The sequence below is a fragment of the Myotis brandtii genome, unplaced genomic scaffold (assembly GCF_000412655.1).
Source record: "Myotis brandtii unplaced genomic scaffold, ASM41265v1 scaffold143, whole genome shotgun sequence".
Lineage (NCBI taxonomy): Eukaryota > Metazoa > Chordata > Mammalia > Chiroptera > Vespertilionidae > Myotis > Myotis brandtii.
The window spans coordinates 2,248,287-2,268,415 of NW_005355115.1; the positions used below are offsets into that span (position 1 = coordinate 2,248,287).

General features: G+C 35.5%; 1 protein-coding gene and 1 long non-coding RNA gene across 3 annotated transcripts in view; one reads left to right on the forward strand and one right to left on the reverse strand.

The window, feature by feature from the left end:
* Window positions 1–463: 463 nt before the first annotated feature.
* Window positions 464–20,129, reverse strand: part of LOC106725195 — a 57,593-nt gene continuing 37,927 nt past the window's right edge. The window contains exon 2 of the long non-coding RNA XR_001361061.1: window positions 464–624. This is a non-coding gene — a long non-coding RNA (uncharacterized LOC106725195). The remainder of the gene's footprint in view (window positions 625–20,129) is intronic.
* Window positions 6,878–20,129, forward strand: part of SUPT3H (SPT3 homolog, SAGA and STAGA complex component) — a 451,623-nt gene continuing 438,371 nt past the window's right edge. For both annotated transcript variants that reach the window (XM_014535365.1, XM_014535364.1), the window contains exons 1-3: window positions 6,878–6,979; window positions 10,597–10,697; window positions 12,546–12,646. In XM_014535365.1, the coding sequence (XP_014390851.1) occupies window positions 12,546–12,646 (101 nt within the window). In that variant the 5' untranslated portion in view covers window positions 6,878–6,979; window positions 10,597–10,697. The remainder of the gene's footprint in view (window positions 6,980–10,596; window positions 10,698–12,545; window positions 12,647–20,129) is intronic.

The window sequence follows — 20,129 nt, forward strand, 5'->3', positions numbered from 1 at the left end:
ACTGAATCCTGTCTACTAGTATTTTACTTTTTTCATATTTGTTTCTGAATCTTTAAAAGACAGCTACTACTAATCATACCATTCTTTCTTGGAGAATATACATGTTTAATGATAATACTTTGTGATATGTTTTCAAGAAGCTATACTTTTGGTTGAATGATGATTCTTCTGCTTATTCATCATCATCATCATCATGAATTGAGAGCTTTTCATACAGGCACTGTCCTAAGTGCTTTATAGACATTATTTCATGTAAACTATGAGAAGAGTATTTTTAATTTCTACTTTAAAGATGAGGGAACTGAGACAGGGAGGTGATGTGACTTGCCCAAGGTCACATGGTAAATGTTAGAGCCTGTATTTGAACTCCAGAGCCCACCTCTTCACTGCTAAACTGAGTCAGCATAGGCAGGTATTTCACAACAAAGTTCACTATGACAAACACATTGTGGAGGTCTTGTGAGTTAATTATGATCAACTTTTATTTGTATGTTCCTTGTGGGATAGTAGAAAGAATTCTGGACCAGGTGTCAGGGGACCTCAGTTTTAGTCCCGGCTGTATCACTAAATAGTGATGTGTCCTTGGGCAGTTCAAGAAACCCCTCTGGACTTCAGTTTCCTCACCTGAAAAATGAGGGATTTGGATGAAATTAGTGATTTTCAAACTACAGTTCTGAATTTCAGATGTCTTAGGTCCCCCTCCCGACAATTTGCATAGTTATGCTTTTGTCTGTAATAGCTGTTTATCCATCTGTCTAAGCTTTACTTAAAAAAATTTTTTTTTTTATTGATTTCAGAGAGTAAGAGAGAGGGAGAGAGAGAGGTAGAAACATCAGTGATGAGAGAGAGTCATGGATCGGCTGCCTCCTGCACACCCCCACTGTGCCCTTGACCAGAATCAAACCTGGGACCCTTCAGTCCTCAGGCTGATGCTCTATCCACTGAGCCAAACCAGCCAGGGCTGAGCTTTACTTTTAAGCAAGGAATTTATGAACTTGCTTTTAGCAGGGGTGGAGAACCTCATCTGATCTGGCTCTGCCAAGGCATTAGGGGTGCGTTAATTAAATGTTTGATGAAATACAGCAGGCTAACTTTTAAGTTGATAATTTTGTATGGCCCGAGAATGATATTATAAATATCTATTTGGTAGAAAAAAGGTTCCCCACCCCTATTTTAAAGTCATCAGCCTCTAAGGTAACTTAATGACAAGTCCAGTGACCACTATGTGTACAACTTCTCAGTAATTTCACATTATTTTAGTTGCTAAAGGAGATAAGCATCTTTTGTAAATAAAGATACTAAAATGCGAAAAGGTTGGCGAATTTTTATTAAAATATGTATGTACATGGACTAGATATTTCAAGTTATCAGCTACCAGAATCAAAGCCTGTTTTTTGTTAGATTTGTGACCTTCACCCAATATTTTTACTTTTAGCTTCCTCATTAATAGGGAGAAGTATTTGTTGCTTGATAGGGTGATTATGAAAAAATGTGAGTTAATAAAAGTTAAAGACCCTTTATAAACTCTGAAACGCTTATACAAATTCATCTATATTTTACATGCCTACATGGGAGTAAATATCCCTTTTAATTTTTAGTTCTATGAACTATGTTTTATTTTTATTGAGAGTATTACAGATGTCCCCCATTTCTCTCCCTGTGCCTTCCTCCACCCGTCTCCCACCCCCTCTGATGAACTATGTTTTTAATCACATCAGATTTTACTGTTTATATTTAATATAGACTTATCATAAGGTTTAATATTTCTAAGATGTGAATCTAGATTAGAAGAGAATTTTGATGGTTAAAAGATCTCCTTCTTTGAGATCCTTGTCAAATATACTTACCTTTTACTACTAGAAGTATAATTGATTCCAAAATTTTGCACATATCTGAAAAGTTAGCTATTAGGTCATTCAATTATGTAATACCAGAGGCCTGGTGCACGAAATTCGTGTACGAGTAGACCTTCCTTCCCCTGGCTGCCAGCACCGGCTTCCCTCTGGCACCTGGGACCTGGGCTTCCCTTGCAGCCCTGGCTTTGTCCGTAAGGTCCGGATGGACGTCCGGTCTAATTAGCATATTATGCTTTTATTATTATAGATTTTATGTAAAAACTGTTACAATATTGGGAAAATAAACTTGCCATTTTGTCAGGGTTTGGTTGTTTATGTATTTTAGGATGATCTGGTAGATACATTTAAGAACTATTTTCAAAAGAAAATTTTTAAATAACTCAATCCTATATAATAAAAGGCTAATGTACAAATCAACCAAACAGTGGAACGACCAGTCACTATGACGCACACTGACCACCAGGGGGAGATGCTCAATGCAGGAGCTGCCCCCTGGTGGTCAGTGTGCTCCCACAGGGGGAGCGCTGCTCAGTCAGAAGTCAGGCTCACCGCTGGCGAGCACAGTGGCGGTGGCCTCTCCGGCCTTCCCCCTAGGGCAGTGATGGCGAACCTATGACACTCATTTTTTTGGTTGATTTTTCTTTGTTAAATGGCATTTAAATATATAAAATAAATATCAAAAATATAAATCTTTGTTTTACTATGGTTGCAAATATCAAAAAATTTCTATATGTGACATGGCATCAGAGTTAAGTTAGGGTTTTTCAAAATGCTAATGCGCCGAGCTCAAAAGGTTCGCCATCACTGCCCTAGGGCTTCTGGACTGCAAGAGGGCGCAGGTCAGGCTGAAGGACCTCCCCGCCCCAGAGTGCATGAATTTTGTGCACTGGGCTTCTAGTAGTTTCATAAGAGTACTGGATATGAAAGCACATGGAATAGAAACTTACATTAATGTGAGACTAAAGAAAAATATAATACAACTTCTCTGAGCAGTCTGTCACTAAGATCCTGTTATTTGTAGGTTAAAAAAAATTGCCTATAAAGCCAACTAGTGTATGTAGAAACACAGTTTATATGTCTGTTTGTCTATTGGGAACTTTATAGTTTACAGGTGGTATTCTTTTCATTTCAGATATATTTTTTGAGTGCTCATTATGTGGTGGCCATTGTTTTTTTTTTTAACAAAAATATATATGTATTTTTTATTGATTTCAGAGAGGAAGGGAGAGGGAGAGAGAGAGATAGAAACATCAATGATGAGAGAGAATCATTGATTGGCTGCCTCCTGCACGCTTCACACTGGAGATCAAGCATGCAACCAGGGCATGTTCTCTTGACCAGGAAACAAACCATGATCTCCTGGTTCATAGGTCCATGTTCAACCCTTGAGCCATGCTGGTTGGGTCTGTTGTCTTTATAACACCCCTCTGAGACAGGCAGAAATTATTGACAGGTGGAGAAACTGAACTTGAGAGATTAGTTGATCCTTATTACCAGGTTCTACTAAATTAATTCTCCTTAACAAAAACCCTATGATCATGACTTTTATTTCAGTTTTCTGCCTTATAACATCTGTAGGATTTCATCTCCACTTGAATATCTAATAGCTGTCTCAAACTTAACTTGGCCCCAACTCAATTTCTTTTTTTATCCTTTCCAATCTTACTGATCTCAGTAAATGGTATCACCATCAACCAGTTGCTCAGGTCCCAAACTTCAGAGTCATCCTTGACTGCTCTTCTCTCACACCCATGTCTAATCCATCAGTAAGTCAGCTCTGCTTTCAAAATATATTCCAGAAATCTGACCACTTATCATCATCTTTACTTGTTTCACTAATTCAAGCCACTGTTATTGTTCATCTATATAATTTCAATAACTTTCTAGCTGATTACCTTGCCTATACTAGTGCCTCCTTATAGTATATCCTCACAGCATCTGGAGTTAACTTTTTAAAACCTAAAACATTTCAAGTCACTTGGTTTTTGTTAAGATTTTATATTCTGGTTGAAGTCAACTTGTTTAATTAGTTTTCAAAGCATTTGTCACTACCTCAGATTATATTTATGTGCTTTTCTCCTGCATTATGTTGTATCTCTTCTGTCTAGCTTAATCACTACTCTAGCCCTAGCTCTTTTAACAGTGTTTGGCCTGTAGTAGGTACCCAGTAAATAATTATAAATGAATAAACCAAAGTACAGGTGATACACTGGCTTTAAATGAGAGGGTGCCTTTATTGTAAGAGGAGGGAATCAAGAAAGGATGTATTAGCTTTATTAGAGGAGAATGGAGGAAGTTACTAAGTGAAGGCTTTTTACTTCTCTATGAAGTAGGAGGTATAGTCACCTGCCAGTAGTTGGAGAGGTTATGGGGCAGAGGTTTATTAATAAATTAAAATAATTAGTATGTACTCAAATATTTAATGTTAAACCAAAAGAATTAGTAAGCTGAAACAATTAGATGTCAGAGAAATAATTCTTGATGGTTGTGTCACTGGGAAGGCTTCTTGGTGATAATGAGTTTAGGTCAGGCTTTTCTAGACCACTAGGACTTGGATAGGTGGAGAGGTAACAAGGTATTGCAAGCAGGAAAAACAATAAAGATTCAAAAGAACCTGGGATGGTTTGGGAGATATCGAATGTTTGGTTTGACTGCTATAGAAAAGGAACCTGGAGAGGTCCAGTGACAAGTTTTGTTTTCCAGGCAAAGGGGAGCCATTGGAGGCTTCTGAGTAGAGGAGTAACATATTTAGAATGAGTACTCTGGAGATATTTTGCAGAATTAATTAGAAAGATGGGAGGTTTAAAAGATAATGCAGTAAAGGCATTAAGGTAAAATTGAAAAGGAAGGGATTGATTTAGAGTTGCTTTTTTATAAGAAAAAATGTCAGTACCAGAGTTCCTGGTTGTAGGCAGGGAAGGAGCTGAACAATTTAAATGTCTTGGAGTTTTTGACCTTGTGTGACTGAAGACTAGTCGTGTTCTTATAGAACTGCTGGACATGGAAGCAGGTGTGGTAGTAGTATCAGATATTACAGAGAAGGGTTTTTCTGTCTCTAAATATGAAGTCTTTGATAATTGTTTTAAAATTGTGGTTCTTTACTTATATTACTCCCAATAACTTGTCATTTTGATCATTAGGTGTTTCTTATGAATATTTATAGCTTCTTACACATGTTAATTGGAATCAGACTGATTTGGATTGGGAAGACTTATTCCTATTCCATTAGATTTTAAGAAAAATAATTAATGAGTGGTAAGGCAGAATATTTCCTTAGATCATATATTGCTGTTTATGGTGCATCACAATTTTGAAAGTACTTTCACTTCTGAGATATGGGTAGTTTGGATTTGCTATTCACTTATCTCTGTGTTTTTTTTTTTAAGTACAGTTAAGTTTGGTTTATTTTCAGATTATAGGAAGTGTTCAATTTCAGTACAATTATCCCATAATAATTGACTGGTTCTGATGTTCCTCCTGTTCTCTCATAGTATCTTGTGCATTACAGTATCTCTAAGCTCATTGCATTGGGTATATCTGTTAACTTCAGTAGGTTGTAAGCTACTAAATGGCGGGGGTGTGTTTTTCTTATCTTTGTATTCTTTGTTATATCTTTCGGTCATTTTTTAATTTACCTACCATTTATTGAACATCAGCTATGTCAGGCAGTTTATTAGTTATTGAAATTACAGTGTTCCTGTTTTTAAGCAGTATAAGAAGTGCTATGATAGATACATCTTATTTCAGGATCTGAGCTCATTTTTTTTTGTATGGTAGGTGAATACAGATGATGTTTTAGTTATGAAAATGCAATTAGAAGCTGTTTCATAAAAATTGCGATTATTTTCAAAAAAGTTATAAATTATATGTGAATCATCTGTTCTTTGGATTATTCATGTTACTTCTCTTTTAGCAGATAATTGAATGGACATTTCAGTTTTATACCTTCCAAGTTCACTTGAAATGGGTCATATATAAATATGTTAGATTACCATATTGTTATCCCAAATACTAGGTATAGAAGTTTTAAAATTTGTACATTTTAATTTATTTTCTTTGAATTCTCAGTGATTGAGTGGCCATTTGGTATTTTTTTTTTTACAACAGGAGAAATTAAGATCATAATGTAACTTGAATTTTTTTTTTTTTTTTTACAAAACTAAAATGCAGTATATAATAATGTTGGCCTAACCATAATTGCTTCCTGCCTTTGGAGTTTTATGAAAATGAAAATGTTCTGAGTATAACAGTTTTCTATTTATATTATGTGAAATGTTCAAGTTATGAATGATTGGAATTGAGACTTGGGTGCTCAAAATCAGTATATAGGCCTGCTGAATTAATTTTCCTCAGCATGAGATAGTAGAAATGATAAAAAATTTCTACTGTCTTTTAATGAATGGGTAGAGTGATGGATTTCACAATTCAGATTTTGATGTTTTGAGAGTGCTGAAACTAGTAATATACTTCCAATTATTTGAGTTATTTTAAGCTAAAGATGTTTCATGGTATTTCTTTTTTGGTCATTTAATCATCAAAAATACGAGCTATAAAGAGAACATGCCCATTCCTTTTTTTAAAATTTACATTTGTGATTTACCGTAGTTAATTTTTGTTGTTGCAGTATTTTCTGAGGAAAGGAGTATATCCTTAAATCTCATTATGTTAAATTAAAAGATGTCAAATTTTCTATTCTGGAACAGGATTTTACAGGTGTAACATAGTATCTGCTATTGGCTTAGTGTTCAGGTTTAAATATAAGTATTAATCAGAGATGAACTTATTCCTTGGGTTCACATTTAAACTGTGGCATGTTGAAATAATCTAGGTCTCCATCTGCACATCTGAATTCATTTTGTAAAATATGGCAAACAGCTGCATTTCAATGGAAAGCTAAAACAACTGTAGGACATTAACCCATTGAGAAGATTACAGTAGGTTTTCAGTTCCATGTTAACTGTATTTATTAGAGAAAATTGACTTGAGTGCTTCTGCTTTTAACCGACATTTTTTTTTTTAAATGTCTGGGAGAAAGGAAATAAAGCACTGGAATGATAGGACTTTGATGTGTAAAGAAGTTAATGTCGAAAGAAGTTAATTATCTAAATCATCAAACAAAATGGGTATGGGAAATAATTATTTTAAAGATTCTAATGAGCTATCAACTCATCATGTCAAGAAAAATCTTATTCACCTGTTTGATTTAAAAGTTAAATAACTTGACTGTGAAAGGATGATCGTGGTTATAATAAACTAGGATTGGGACCTTTTACCTCTTACCAATAAATACTCTTGATGTGAAACATTTGCAGTAGGAGGACAACTGAAGAAAGCTGTGGTTTTAATATGAATTTACTTTCTGAAATGTCTCCCCTTTAGAAAGTGTTAAAGCAGGGTGACTGGATTTGTAAAATGAAAAAAGGGCAGATTCCTTCAACAATGTCTCAGGACATTTGGCCACAGGAAAATCCCACAGAATGGCATGTCTTCAAATCCAACATGAGTGAACTAAGTCATAACTGTTTTTGGAGCCTGGCGTTAATACACAATCTTTGAGTTTAACTTTTTCTCTAGGATATCATACCTCTCTGTCAGTCTTCTGTTGGGACAATAAGGGAAACATTTTCTAAGGTCTTTGAGGAAGCCAGGTTTCTTTGTTAGCACTTTGTCTTGATTCTTCAGGACTGTTCCTGGAAATTCTTGGTTTCTTGTCTATTTTCCCAATCTTGGATTGGTGATGTGATTTTTTATTTAAAGCTGAGTTCCCATATTATTTGTAGAAAATTACTTATTCCAAAAGGCTTTTTGAAAAAAAATAAAGCAAATTTAGACTTAAAAAAATAATGATGGTGTTTCATAGCATTAGCTTCTTTATTTGTTTTAGAATTTTGGTTTTCAGGCTCAATTTAAGTGAAACTTTTTTCCTTCTCTTTCTCTGCTCTTGCATTCTCTGTCTGGTGGTTTTGGCCTGGCCCTTGGACTAGGCCAGGGCTTATGTTGGCAGATAGCTGGTTCTGCCACAGAAGGTTATTTCAGATATTTCCCATCTAGCCACTCAGCTAGTGTGCTCTTGTTGTAGATCCCTGTCCCATTGCCTTCTCAAAAGCTTTATATATGGCCTATGTAGGCAGTGGTTGGTAGTAGGTTTTTTCCCCCAGCCACCTTTCATAAGGCCCTGCCCTTCCATCCTAGCTCTTGGTGAATGGCCCTGGTTCAGGTTTCCTTTATCAATTTTAGCCAACATTACCCATAGAAGTGGTCATATTAGAGAATGTATCAGGAGATAAATTTGGCAGCAATGTGGAGAATGAATTGAGATGGAAAGAGAGAAGCTATAAATAGAGCTTATAAAGGGCCATAGGGTAGAAAAAGAGAGGGAGAATGTAAGAGCATAAAGTAGAATTTATTTGACCTCTAAGAACATAAAGTAGACTTTATTTAGCTTTCAATAGATTATAGGGTGCTGGAGAAGGAGTCAAAGATAAATGACAGATTTTTGAGATAGGGTGACCGGTAACAGTAGTGATGTCTGTAGTGAAAACAGAACTTACAAGGAAATTACTTATTATTTGTTGAATTGCATTAAGGTCTTTCAGTGAAAATATTCAAGTTTCTTAAATTTTTGTGATTATGAAATGAGAGTAATCTAAATTTGTCATAAAAAAGCTGTTAGCAAGTCAAGAAAGAGACTTCTTAAGATCTTTCTGTTTATAACAAAGCAAACATTGTGTGCTTAGAACTGCTGTAAACATATTAGTTCATTTAAGCCTCACAACAACACTAAAAGGGTGAAATTATTATTCCCTTTTTACAGATGAGGAAACTGAGGCACAGGGAAGTTAAGTAACTTGCCTAAAGGATAGCCAAGTAGCAAAGATGGGATTCAAACCTGGGCAGTCTGACTCTGGACTCTTCCTAATTAGTTTACTATAATTAAAGTTCTTAGCACTGCTTTATTTTATCATTTGTTCTAAATGTAATTCTTCTTTAGAATTTGCAAAGCATTTTTATTTTAAAGAAAGTTATAGTATTGCAAGGTTTATATGACCATGAATTAATAGCTAACATTTATTGAGCACTTACTGTGTAATAAGGTTTTTATCTACTTGCATTATTTTAATATTATTTTATTAATTCTTATTTATGGGACAGTTATTAAATAAAATGGGATATATTAGGATTAGCATCTAGTTTTCCCATTAGTGTCAGCTTAATTTTATTGGGAAAAAAGTCACACAATTTAAAATTGATGAGTTACTTAACCATCTCTATATATCTATCTACACTAATAAAAGAGAAAGATGCAAATTGACCGTACCTTCACGATGCCCACCAGCCAATCAGGAGTGAGTATGCAAATCAACCCAACAAAGATAGCAGGTTACTTTGCATACGCAGGCGCTGAGCGGCTGGGGGCGTGATGCTTGCATCGACGCAGGCGTTCCACACTGCCCCAGCCGCTCCGGGCCTCTGGGCAGCGTGAGAAGGCGGAAAGGTGGCTCCGGGTTGGAGTGAAGGCAGAAAGGCAGCTCCAGGTTGGAGCGAAGGCAGAAAGGCGTCTCCAGCCTGAGTGAAGGTGGTGCCGGCAACCAGGGGAAGAAAGGCCCATTCTTGCACGAATCTTTGTGCATCGGGCCTCTAGTCTATATATATAAAAGTCTAAGTGACCGAACGACCGGTTGACCGGCCGCTATGATGTCCACTGACCACCAGGGGACAGATGTTCAATGCAGGAGCTGCCCCCTGGTGGTCAGTGCACTCCGACAGCCAACCTCCCTTGGCTGGCCAACCTCCTGTAGTCCCTCCCCCTGGCCAACTGGCCCCAATTGGCCCTGATCAACCCCGATCAGCCCTGATCTCTGGCCAGGCTGAGGGATTCCACCCATGCATGAATTTGTGCACTGGGACTCTAGTAAGATTATAAAGTATCACAATGCTTTCTTCTGATCTACTGATTGACTTTATATTATTTGTATTAAGGCTTTGGCTCATATAGGGATTAGATTGTGCTGGGATTTTCTAATTTTGTATCTTACAGTTGTACAATTTTATTCTGTAAATGAAATCTCACTTGGAACTCTATTTATATATTGAGTTTTCTGGTGTTCTGGATGGAACTGATGAGGTATATGCTTGGGGGCCACTGGGAGCTCCCTGAAATAGTGCCAGTGAGTCTTAGGGCTCCCTGGAACACATTTTGAAAACCACTGAGCTCTATTAAAATATTTTAATGACTATTTTTCTTCCATTACTTATAAAATATGTACTGAAATGTTTTATCACTCAAGGGAGTAATTCTTTATATCATACATGTCTAAGCAGTTTTTTCCCACCTTACTATTCCTTTTTTAAAAAATACATTTTTATTGACTATAGAGAGAGCAAGGGAGAGGGAGAGAGAGAGAGAGATAGAAACATCAATGAGAGAGAATCATCGATGGGCTGTCTCCTGCATGCCCCCTACTGGGGATCAAGCCCACAACCCAGGCATGTACCCTGACCGAGAATCAAACTGTGACCTCCTGGTTCATGGGTTGATGCTCAACCACTGAGCCACACCGGCTGGGCTTACTATTTCATTTTAATAAAGAACATTAAGTATAAAAAAATCAGATTTACACACAAAAAATCAGAAATTTAAAATTTTCTATACTTTTTGATATAATTTATAATTGCTTTTGTTTTCCTTGCATTTATTTATAATTAAATACATTTTGTGTTATTTCTCTTTTCTATTTAGATGAATAATACTGCAGCCAGCCCAATGTCTACTGCCACTTCAAGTAGTGGAAGAAGTACAGGAAAGTCTGCAAGCTTTGCCTCAGAATTGCAGAGTATGATGTAAGTATGTCTCTGCATCTTACTTATTACTATGTTAAGTTATTCATGTTGATAAAAGACAATAGAAATAACATTTATAAAACTTAACTGGGGAGGGCGAGAGACCAAGATGGCGGCATAGGTAAACACCGCAGACTGCTGCCGCAAACAACCACTTCAAAAATACAACTAAAAGACGGAACGGACATCACCCAGAACCACAGGAAGGCTGGCTGAGGAGAGACTCTTCAACTAGAAGGAAAAATAACAGCACACCGAGGCTCAGAGGAGGCGCAGTGTGGAAAAAACTCAGGTGCGGAGGTGCGCGCGCAAAGCGGGCTGGTGGCTGAGAGCGCGGTTGTCGTTTTCGGTCAGGGGGGAGTCTCAGACTCTGAGCTCCAGATACGGGCGAATCGCTGGGGACTCGGACCCAAACGGGAGAAGCGGGAGTGTCTGGCATCAGTTGGAAGGCAGCTTTCCCTCCGAGGTTTGCAGCGGTTCCGGGGGTGTGTAATATGCTAATTAGACCAGACAGCCAGACAACCTTCCGGATGTCCTTCCGGACAACCTTCTGGATGAAGCCAGGGCTGTGGGGGCCGAGCCCTTGCATGAATTTTGTGCATTGGGCCTCTAGTAATTATATTCAAAAACCAGAGATTGGATGAGATGAGAATAAAATAAATGTACTAATTTAGGAGTTGTATGAGGTGAGTCAGTTTTTTTTCTAATTTACTGATTTTAGAGAGAAGAAGAAAGAGAGAAACATTGATTTGTTGTTCCATTTATTTATGCATTCATTGTTTGATTCTTATATGTGCCCTGACCAGAGGTTGAACACATAACCTTGGAATATCGGGACAGTGCTCTAGCCAACTGAGCTACCTGGCCAGGGCCTTGTGTTTTAAATTATGGAAAATGTTAAGGGTTTACGCTTTATACACTTTTAGTATATGTAGTTTATTAGTTTAAGTTTTTTCATTATGGTTTAGTAGCTTTATGTTAAGAATCTTTTATGTTGCCCTAGCCGGTTTTGCTCAGTGGATAGAGGATCGGCCTGAGGACCAAAGGGTCCCAGGTTTGATTCCGGCCAATGGTATGTACTTTGGTTGCAGGTTCCTCCCTGGCCCAGATCCTGGTCAGGGCTTGTGCAGGAGGCAACCAATCGATGTGTTTCTCTCACATCGATGTTTCTCTCTGTCTTTCCCTCTCTCTGCTAATCTCCATAAAAAAATCAATGGAAAAATATACTTGGGTGAGGATTAACAAAACAAAACAAAACAGAATCTTTTATGTTGTATTATGTTAATTATGTTTAAAAACATCAAATGTGTTTTAGAAGGTTTATAGTAAAGTGCGGAAATTTATTTTCCTGTAGAGAGCCAGTCCACCGATTTACTTTGTGTTTTAAAACATATTATATATAATCTACATATATTAAAAGCTAATATGCTAAGTGTCCATCCGGGTAATGACATCACATAGCAATGCCCGGCTTCCTCTCCCTAGTAACAACTAGCCGCCTTGCAGTTTCTTCAGTCCAGGAACATGACTTGCTTTATAGACAGGTGCAAACATTTCGCACTATAACCAAATATCTGTGAAATGTTTTCCCGTGCCTCATCTCATTTGATCCTCACAGAAGTCCTGGAGTAGGTAGATAGGAGACTCAGTGGAATCCTATTTTCTTTTCATTAGCTGGAAAACGGAGATTTAGAAAGCGTAGATACTTGACCTGACTGAAAATTTACACACAAAAAATCAGAAATTTAAAATTTTCTATACTTTTTGATATAATTTATAATTGCTTTTGTTTTCCTTGCATTTATTTATAATTAAATACATTTTGTGTTATTTCTCTTTTCTATTTAGATGAATAATACTGCAGCCAGCCCAATGTCTACTGCCACTTCAAGTAGTGGAAGAAGTACAGGAAAGTCTGCAAGCTTTGCCTCAGAATTGCAGAGTATGATGTAAGTATGTCTCTGCATCTTACTTATTACTATGTTAAGTTATTCATGTTGATAAAAGACAATAGAAATAACAACATTTATAAAACTTAACTGGGAAACTTGTACTTAAATAAAAATGAAATTGTCTGATAACATTTTCAATAACAATATGCAGACAAAAGGGGCAGCATTAGTTAAGAATGCTACAATTGTACTGTATTAGGAAAATAAGTATTGGTTTATATTTATAAAAGAATATGTAAATCTTTTTGTAAATCTTTTAGGTAAATCTTTTTGCTCTAATTATCTGTTATAAATTGTTTATTCCCATTTTAGATTTAGAAAATTTTTATATAGATTATATCCTAGCATAGTTGCAGTGTTTTCAGAGTTCTCAATTATTCTCAAATGTCACAATAATTCTATTTGCCTAATGTAATTTACTTTTTAGTTTTGATAATATTTGAAATCACTGTATTTCAGAAGATTGAGGAAAAAATTAGAATATTTAAAAAACACACTCAGTTTTTGAAAAGTTGCACAGTCATTAAGATTTCTTGCCTAACGCTCTTCTCCGCTTGATTTCTGGCTTCCTGCATTGAGTGAGACTGCATATCTTGATTTAATAGCATATTTATTGGAAATGTCAGTTGGCACATACTAGTTTTTCTTTATTATTGGTTCAGGAGACAATTACCTGCATGAGGGACAACACATTAGAACTCTTCTTTTCCTGACATGGATGCATTATTCCTGACATGTCCAGCAATTTTAAAAGAATGTTTCTTTTGAAGGTCTAAGTGTCTTCCTCCTGTGGGTGTGTATTGATAGCCTTCATAATGGATGGACTCCACTGTGTGGTATTTATTGTTCCAAGAAAAAATGCGTTTGAGCATATATCTAATACTTTTTTGGTGAACATACCTTAAACAACATTGAAAACATTTAGGTCACAGGTTATTAAACTTTTTGGTCTCAGGCTTCCTTTACACTCTTTATTACTGGAGACCTTGATCAGCGTCTGTTTATGTGGGTTGTATCTATTAATATTTATTGCCTAGAGTTTAAAACTGAGAAAAAATTATTTAATTCATTTGAAAATTAAACCTATTATATGTTAACATAAATAATATATGTATGCCCTAAAATCTATAATACTAAAAGTGTAATATGCTAATTAGACCAGACAGCCAGACAACCTTCCGGATGTCCTTCCGGACAACCTTCTGGATGAAGCCAGGGCTGTGGGGGCCGAGCCCTTGCATGAATTTTGTGCATTGGGCCTCTAGTAATTATATTCAAAAACCAGAGATTGGATGAGATGAGAATAAAATAAATGTACTAATTTAGGAGTTGTATGAGGTGAGTCAGTTTTTTTTCTAATTTACTGATTTTAGAGAGAAGAAGAAAGAGAGAAACATTGATTTGTTGTTCCATTTATTTATGCATTCATTGTTTGATTCTTATATGTACCCTGACCAGAGGTTGAACACATAACCTTGGAATATCGGGACAGTGCTCTAGCCAACTGAGCTACCTGGCCAGGGCCTTGTGTTTTAAATTATGGAAAATGTTAAGGGTTTACGCTTTATACACTTTTAGTATATATAGTTTATTAGTTTAAGTTTTTTCATTATGGTTTAGTAGCTTTATGTTAAGAATCTTTTATGTTGCCCTAGCCGGTTTTGCTCAGTGGATAGAGGATCGGCCTGAGGACCAAAGGGTCCCAGGTTTGATTCCGGCCAATGGTATGTACTTTGGTTGCAGGTTCCTCCCTGGCCCAGATCCTGGTCAGGGCTTGTGCAGGAGGCAACCAATCGATGTGTTTCTCTCACATCGATGTTTCTCTCTGTCTTTCCCTCTCTCTTCTACTCTCCATAAAAAAATCAATGGAAAAATATACTTGGGTGAGGATTAACAAAACAAAACAAAACAGAATCTTTTATGTTGTATTATGTTAATTATGTTTAAAAACATCAAATGTGTTTTAGAAGGTTTATAGTAAAGTGCGGAAATTTATTTTCCTGTAGAGAGCCAGTCCACCGATTTACTTTGTGTTTTAAAACATATTATATATAATCTACATATATTAAAAGCTAATATGCTAAGTGTCCATCCGGGTAATGACATCACATAGCAATGCCCGGCTTCCTCTCCCTAGTAACAACTAGCCGCCTTGCAGTTTCTTCAGTCCAGGAACATGACTTGCTTTATAGACAGGTGCAAACATTTCACACTGTAACCAAATATCTGTGAAATGTTTTCCAGTGCCTCATCTCATTTGATCCTCACAGAAGTCCTGGAGTAGGTAGATAGGAGACTCAGTGGAATCCTATTTTCTTTTCACTTGCTGGAAAATGGAGATTTAGAAAGCTTAGATACTTGACCCGACTGAAAAGTAAGAAATGGTGGACCTTGAAAATGACTTCAGGTTTTCTCACTGTGCAGAATATAGTAAAACACTGCGGCAGTTAAATATTTTACCCTTTTTTCTCCCTGCGTGATCTACAATAATAATCTGTTTCATGTTGATATTTACTGCTGTGTTGCTGACAATTACCTGAAAGGGAAGTTGGGGTGCTTTACTGGGCTGGAAAAAGTTTAGCTAAATCAGAAAGCAGGTCTAATTAAGCAAGTTTATTCTGCATATATAAAAGGCTAAGTTGACTCACGTATGCATGATACATATAAAGCTCTCGCTGGTGCCAGTCGCACACATGTGTTTCGATCTGTCATTGTCGATTGTGAATTTGGATGACACTTCTATTATAGAGAAAGTGCGAATAGCGATATTAAACTATTCCTTCCAATTAATTTCCTTTCATTGTGCATGAATTCGTGCACCAGGCCACTAGTATATATTATAGAGAAGAGTATAATGAACCCAATGCATCCATCACCTGGCTTTAACAATAACTGTGTTTTGCCAGTCTTATTTAACCTTTTTCCCTACTCTCCACTTGTTTTTAATGCAACAGTTTAAAGCAAATTTCAGACATCATGTGTTAAATTTGGTGTTATTTATTAAAGCAATATATTTGTTGGTACATAATTAATATGCTTTACAGCAGTGATCAACAAACTATGGCCATGTGCTCATAGACTGGCTGCCTGTTTTTGAAGATAAGGTTTTACTCATTTATCTATTATCTATCTCTGCCTTCATGCTTCATGGCAGAGTTGAGTATTTGTGATAGAGACCACATGGCCAGTAAAGCTGAAAGTATTTACTATCTGGCCCTTTACAGAAAAAGTTTGATGACCCTTTATCTATAGAAACAGGTCTCTATAATAATAAAGCTTTTTTTCCTTTTTATCATTTATACTTAGGAGAGGTTCTGCTTAATGCATTTGATAGACTGCAGGCCACTTAAGAAAACTGAGAAAAAAATAAAATAAAAGCTAAATTCAGCACTTTCTTATTAAATACTTTTGCAAACATCTTCCCTACTAATGTGCTTAAGCTGGATTCAGAATGCAAAAGTTATTATTGGCTACAGCTTTGGAAGAAATATACATTTTCCTTCTATTTCAGACCTCATAGAGAGGCTACTCCTAATAGTTACATTCATCATTTATAGTCTGAAGTTATTTTTTTCCCCTTATGAATTGCTTCATAGAGCAAAAAAAGTAGGGCCAAAATTGGGGGAATATTTTTTAATTTAACAATATTTTCTATTGGTATAAAGTTTTCAGGCTTTTGTTACATAAACTTAGAATCAATATACATTTGATCTTTGCTTATGTGATTTCAAATGAGAAAGTGTAGGCTTACATCTGTGTTCATTTTGTGTTGTAGGAATTTCATTCCGTGAATGCTGCAGTTTCACAGTTCTCTTAAGTCTGTTTGTGTTGTATTGCTATTTTTCCGTCCCTAATGCTACTGTCTTCTTCACCCATTCACCGCTAATGACCTGTTTTTCTCTTGGGTCCTACCCCTCCAAATAAGTAACAATATTGTAGTGACATTTCCAGGGAATGGTTTCAGGTATCTAGTTGTCAAGCACAAATGAAATTGTCATGATTTGCTATTAAATATAGAACTGGCAGCCAGTCTGTTCTGCTGTTGGAGCCTTGATAGAATTGACCATATGTAAAGTGTAGGTGGTAAATACTGCCAGTGAAGCATTCTTTAGGAAGTGCTTCGACAAATTTTAAGTGAAAGGATTAGCAGTTAAACTAATGCTAGTGGGTTGGGGATGGCAGCAACTTACAACTGTGCACATTTGCTAGATGCTACTTATCACCGCTTTTTTAATAACGTGTGCTGGCAGGGTCCAGAGGCCTTTCATTTTAAGTTACTGAACTCAAGTAACCTGTAAATTAAAAAGTGAAATCTTTTCAATTCACATTGCAGTTATTTGAACAAACTTCGTAAGAATTTTAGTTTAAATGCCCTTCAAGAAGTCTTCATTGGATTCTCTCTTCCTTATTTATTTATATGCTTCTGGACTTGTCTTACTCTTTTTCAGGTTTGTAGACCTAGCAATGATGGCAGAGTTTCACTGCTTGGTAACATTTAGTGATTTTCATGTGATGAAATAAAAAAAAAAAAGAAGATTTTGTTTACATGTTACCTGTATTTTGTAAGAATTCTGCCAAATGAAAATTTCAGCCTTATTTAAAATCCACAGATGAAAAATAATTTTTAAAAATCAGACCTTTATTTATATACGATAAAATTTAGTCTTTTAATTGTACGGTTCTGAAAATTCTGCATTTAAAAAAAATCAACACTATTGAGCCCATACATGGCAGGACCTAAGTGCCTTTAAGGTAGTCTGACAGTAGAGGAGGGTTGTGGAGACATAATTGTCGTGTGGTAGGATGTGATAAATTCCATAGCAGTACACAGGAGGAAGTGATGAACTTCTGAGGGTAAGCTTGCTAACTTTAGGTCTAATTCTGATTGCTTCCTGGAATGCCCATGAGCACCTCAACCTTGCTATGTCCAAAACTGAACTAATAATTTTCTCAGTAAGATTTGCTTCTTCTCTTGGGAATTTTTGGGATAATTAGCAACAACCATTTATTTATTGTGCACTAGACTAGTGCATAATTGTATATGTGAAATGGTATAATTTGGCCTTTTAGCATTTTGAAGTTATGAGTTGTGTAAGAATATATTCCCAGTTCTACCCTTACCTCAGTCTAACTTTAAAGAGATTTAATATTTAAATATATGAGTTAATAGCCCTGGCCGGGTAACTTAGTTGGTTGAGGTGTTGTCCCCATACTCCCAAGTTGCTAATTCAGTCTCTGGTCAGGGCACATACAAGAAGCAACCAATGAATGCATAAATAAGTGGAACAACAAATTAATGTTTCTCTCTCTCCCTTCCTCTCCCTCTAAAATCAGTCAATAGAAAAATTTAAATATATGAGTTAGTAGTAGAAAGTTACTAAACTGACACAAGGTCCCTTCAGTTATTGAGTTTACATAGTACATTTAAGTTTTTCAGAAAATTGGAGCAAAGAAAAATTATTAAAGGTAAAAAGTGCTAACATTAATACATTATAATTTCAAAGATGCTTTAACAATTCTATTGATAATAGTGAATGCTTGTATAAAACATAATGTGTACCATATACCTGAGTATTTCCGTATACCATATCACTTAATCCTTATATAACCCTATGAGGTAAATTCTATTATTTCCCTTTAATGGATGAGAAAATTGAGATACAAATTGGCAAGACCTGGATTCAATCCATGAAGTCTAACTCCAGAGTCAGTGCTCTTGACAAATTATGCTAAGCTACATTTTAATCAATAAAACTTTTATTTTGATGTATAAAATTAGTGAACAAATGAACTTTTACTAGTTTATGTTTGACTAGTGTGCAATAATGAAGTAATAATGTGAAAGTGAAATAATTGTTCACTTAATTACTGTTATTAGAAATGAGGTCTAATTTTGTAAGAAGTATTGGATTAAGTTGTTATTTTCATATTATCATAGCATTTTTTTCAATGTCTTATTCCTAATCACCAAATCTTTAAGCAAGGCCATATCAGTAACCAAGAGAAAACATAATTTTTCTTAGAAATGATGTGCTCAATATACTCCATATTGGTTGCTTATATTTGCAATATTTCATAATTTTAGATATAAATATGGCCACATTATTACTGAATATTTAAGTGTTTATCTTATATTTATATTATGTCACTATTAAATATTTTATTTTAATTCCTGATATTTACATTACACTAAAATATGTGGATAAATTTATCCTTTTACTTTCTGTGAGAGGCATCTATTTATAATATTTTAAGATATACACTGGTTTATAAATATAACACGATTGAGGAAGATTTTCAAATTATAATACTAAATTGGTCACAATCTTTCCTGACAGTGAGAAAATGTATGTAAAAGTTGATTGAGAACATAAAAGTGCTGTGTAACTGAAAGTTGGTTATACTTTTTTTTCCTTTCAGAAATGGAATAAGGAAATGTTTAAGTTGCTAGAGTCAACTGAATTAATGGCCTGCATTGAAAAAAAATGTGTCATTTGGTAAATGTGACGAAATATAGTTTTGAATTTGTACTTAAATATCTCTATCAGTTCTCTCATGTAAAGAAAATAAATGGGGCTTTTATTTAAGGATACAGTGTACATAATTAATTACCACGGGGAAAAACAGTTGTTCAATCTTAGAAGTAATTTCTTGAAATTCAGGGAGATGGAGTCATTTTAGTAGTTCTGTGATGAAAAATAGGTAAAAATGTACAGATCTGTCATTCTAAAATTGCAATGTAGTTGCAAATTACCACATTGGAGGATGGGACTATCTGTTCTGAACTGATATGATGGCAGAACCAGGACCTAAGTGATATGCAGTTATGTTTGTCTTCACTTTAGTGTTAATACTCATTCATTCCACTGCGTTGCTAAGTGCTTTCCTAGACCCTACTGAGGAGGTTATGTAGCTTATGGTTTTTGTACAGTATTAACTTTATAAAACCTGAAAACCTCTGAATTCTGAAATACATCTTTCAGATAAGGGATTGTGAACTTGTTTCTACCTCATAGGGTTTATGAGGATGAAATGAGATATTGAATCAAAGCATATCGTATTGTTCCCCACACATAGTAAACACTATCCTTTTAGTTGTTACCTTTTTTAAAAAAGTAATTGTCATCATTAACATAGGAAGTTTGGAAAGAATGTGTCAAGTGCAGGGAGAAATGTTTGCAGTTTTATGGAAAGAACTTTTATAATTACCTATAATTATAAAATTATTTGTCTACATCATAGCATTCTATCTAGTAGAACTCTCTGCGTTATAGAAATTTCTGTATTTTGTAGTATGATAGCCACTAACCGTGTGTACTTATTGAGCACATTAAATGAGATGGGCAACTAAACAATTGGATTTTAAATTTTAGTTTAATTTAAATTTAAATAGGCATACATACTAAGTGGCTACCATATTGGACAACAGAATAAATATTGAAAATATAACATACAAGGAATACTTCTTTTCGGGTTGCTT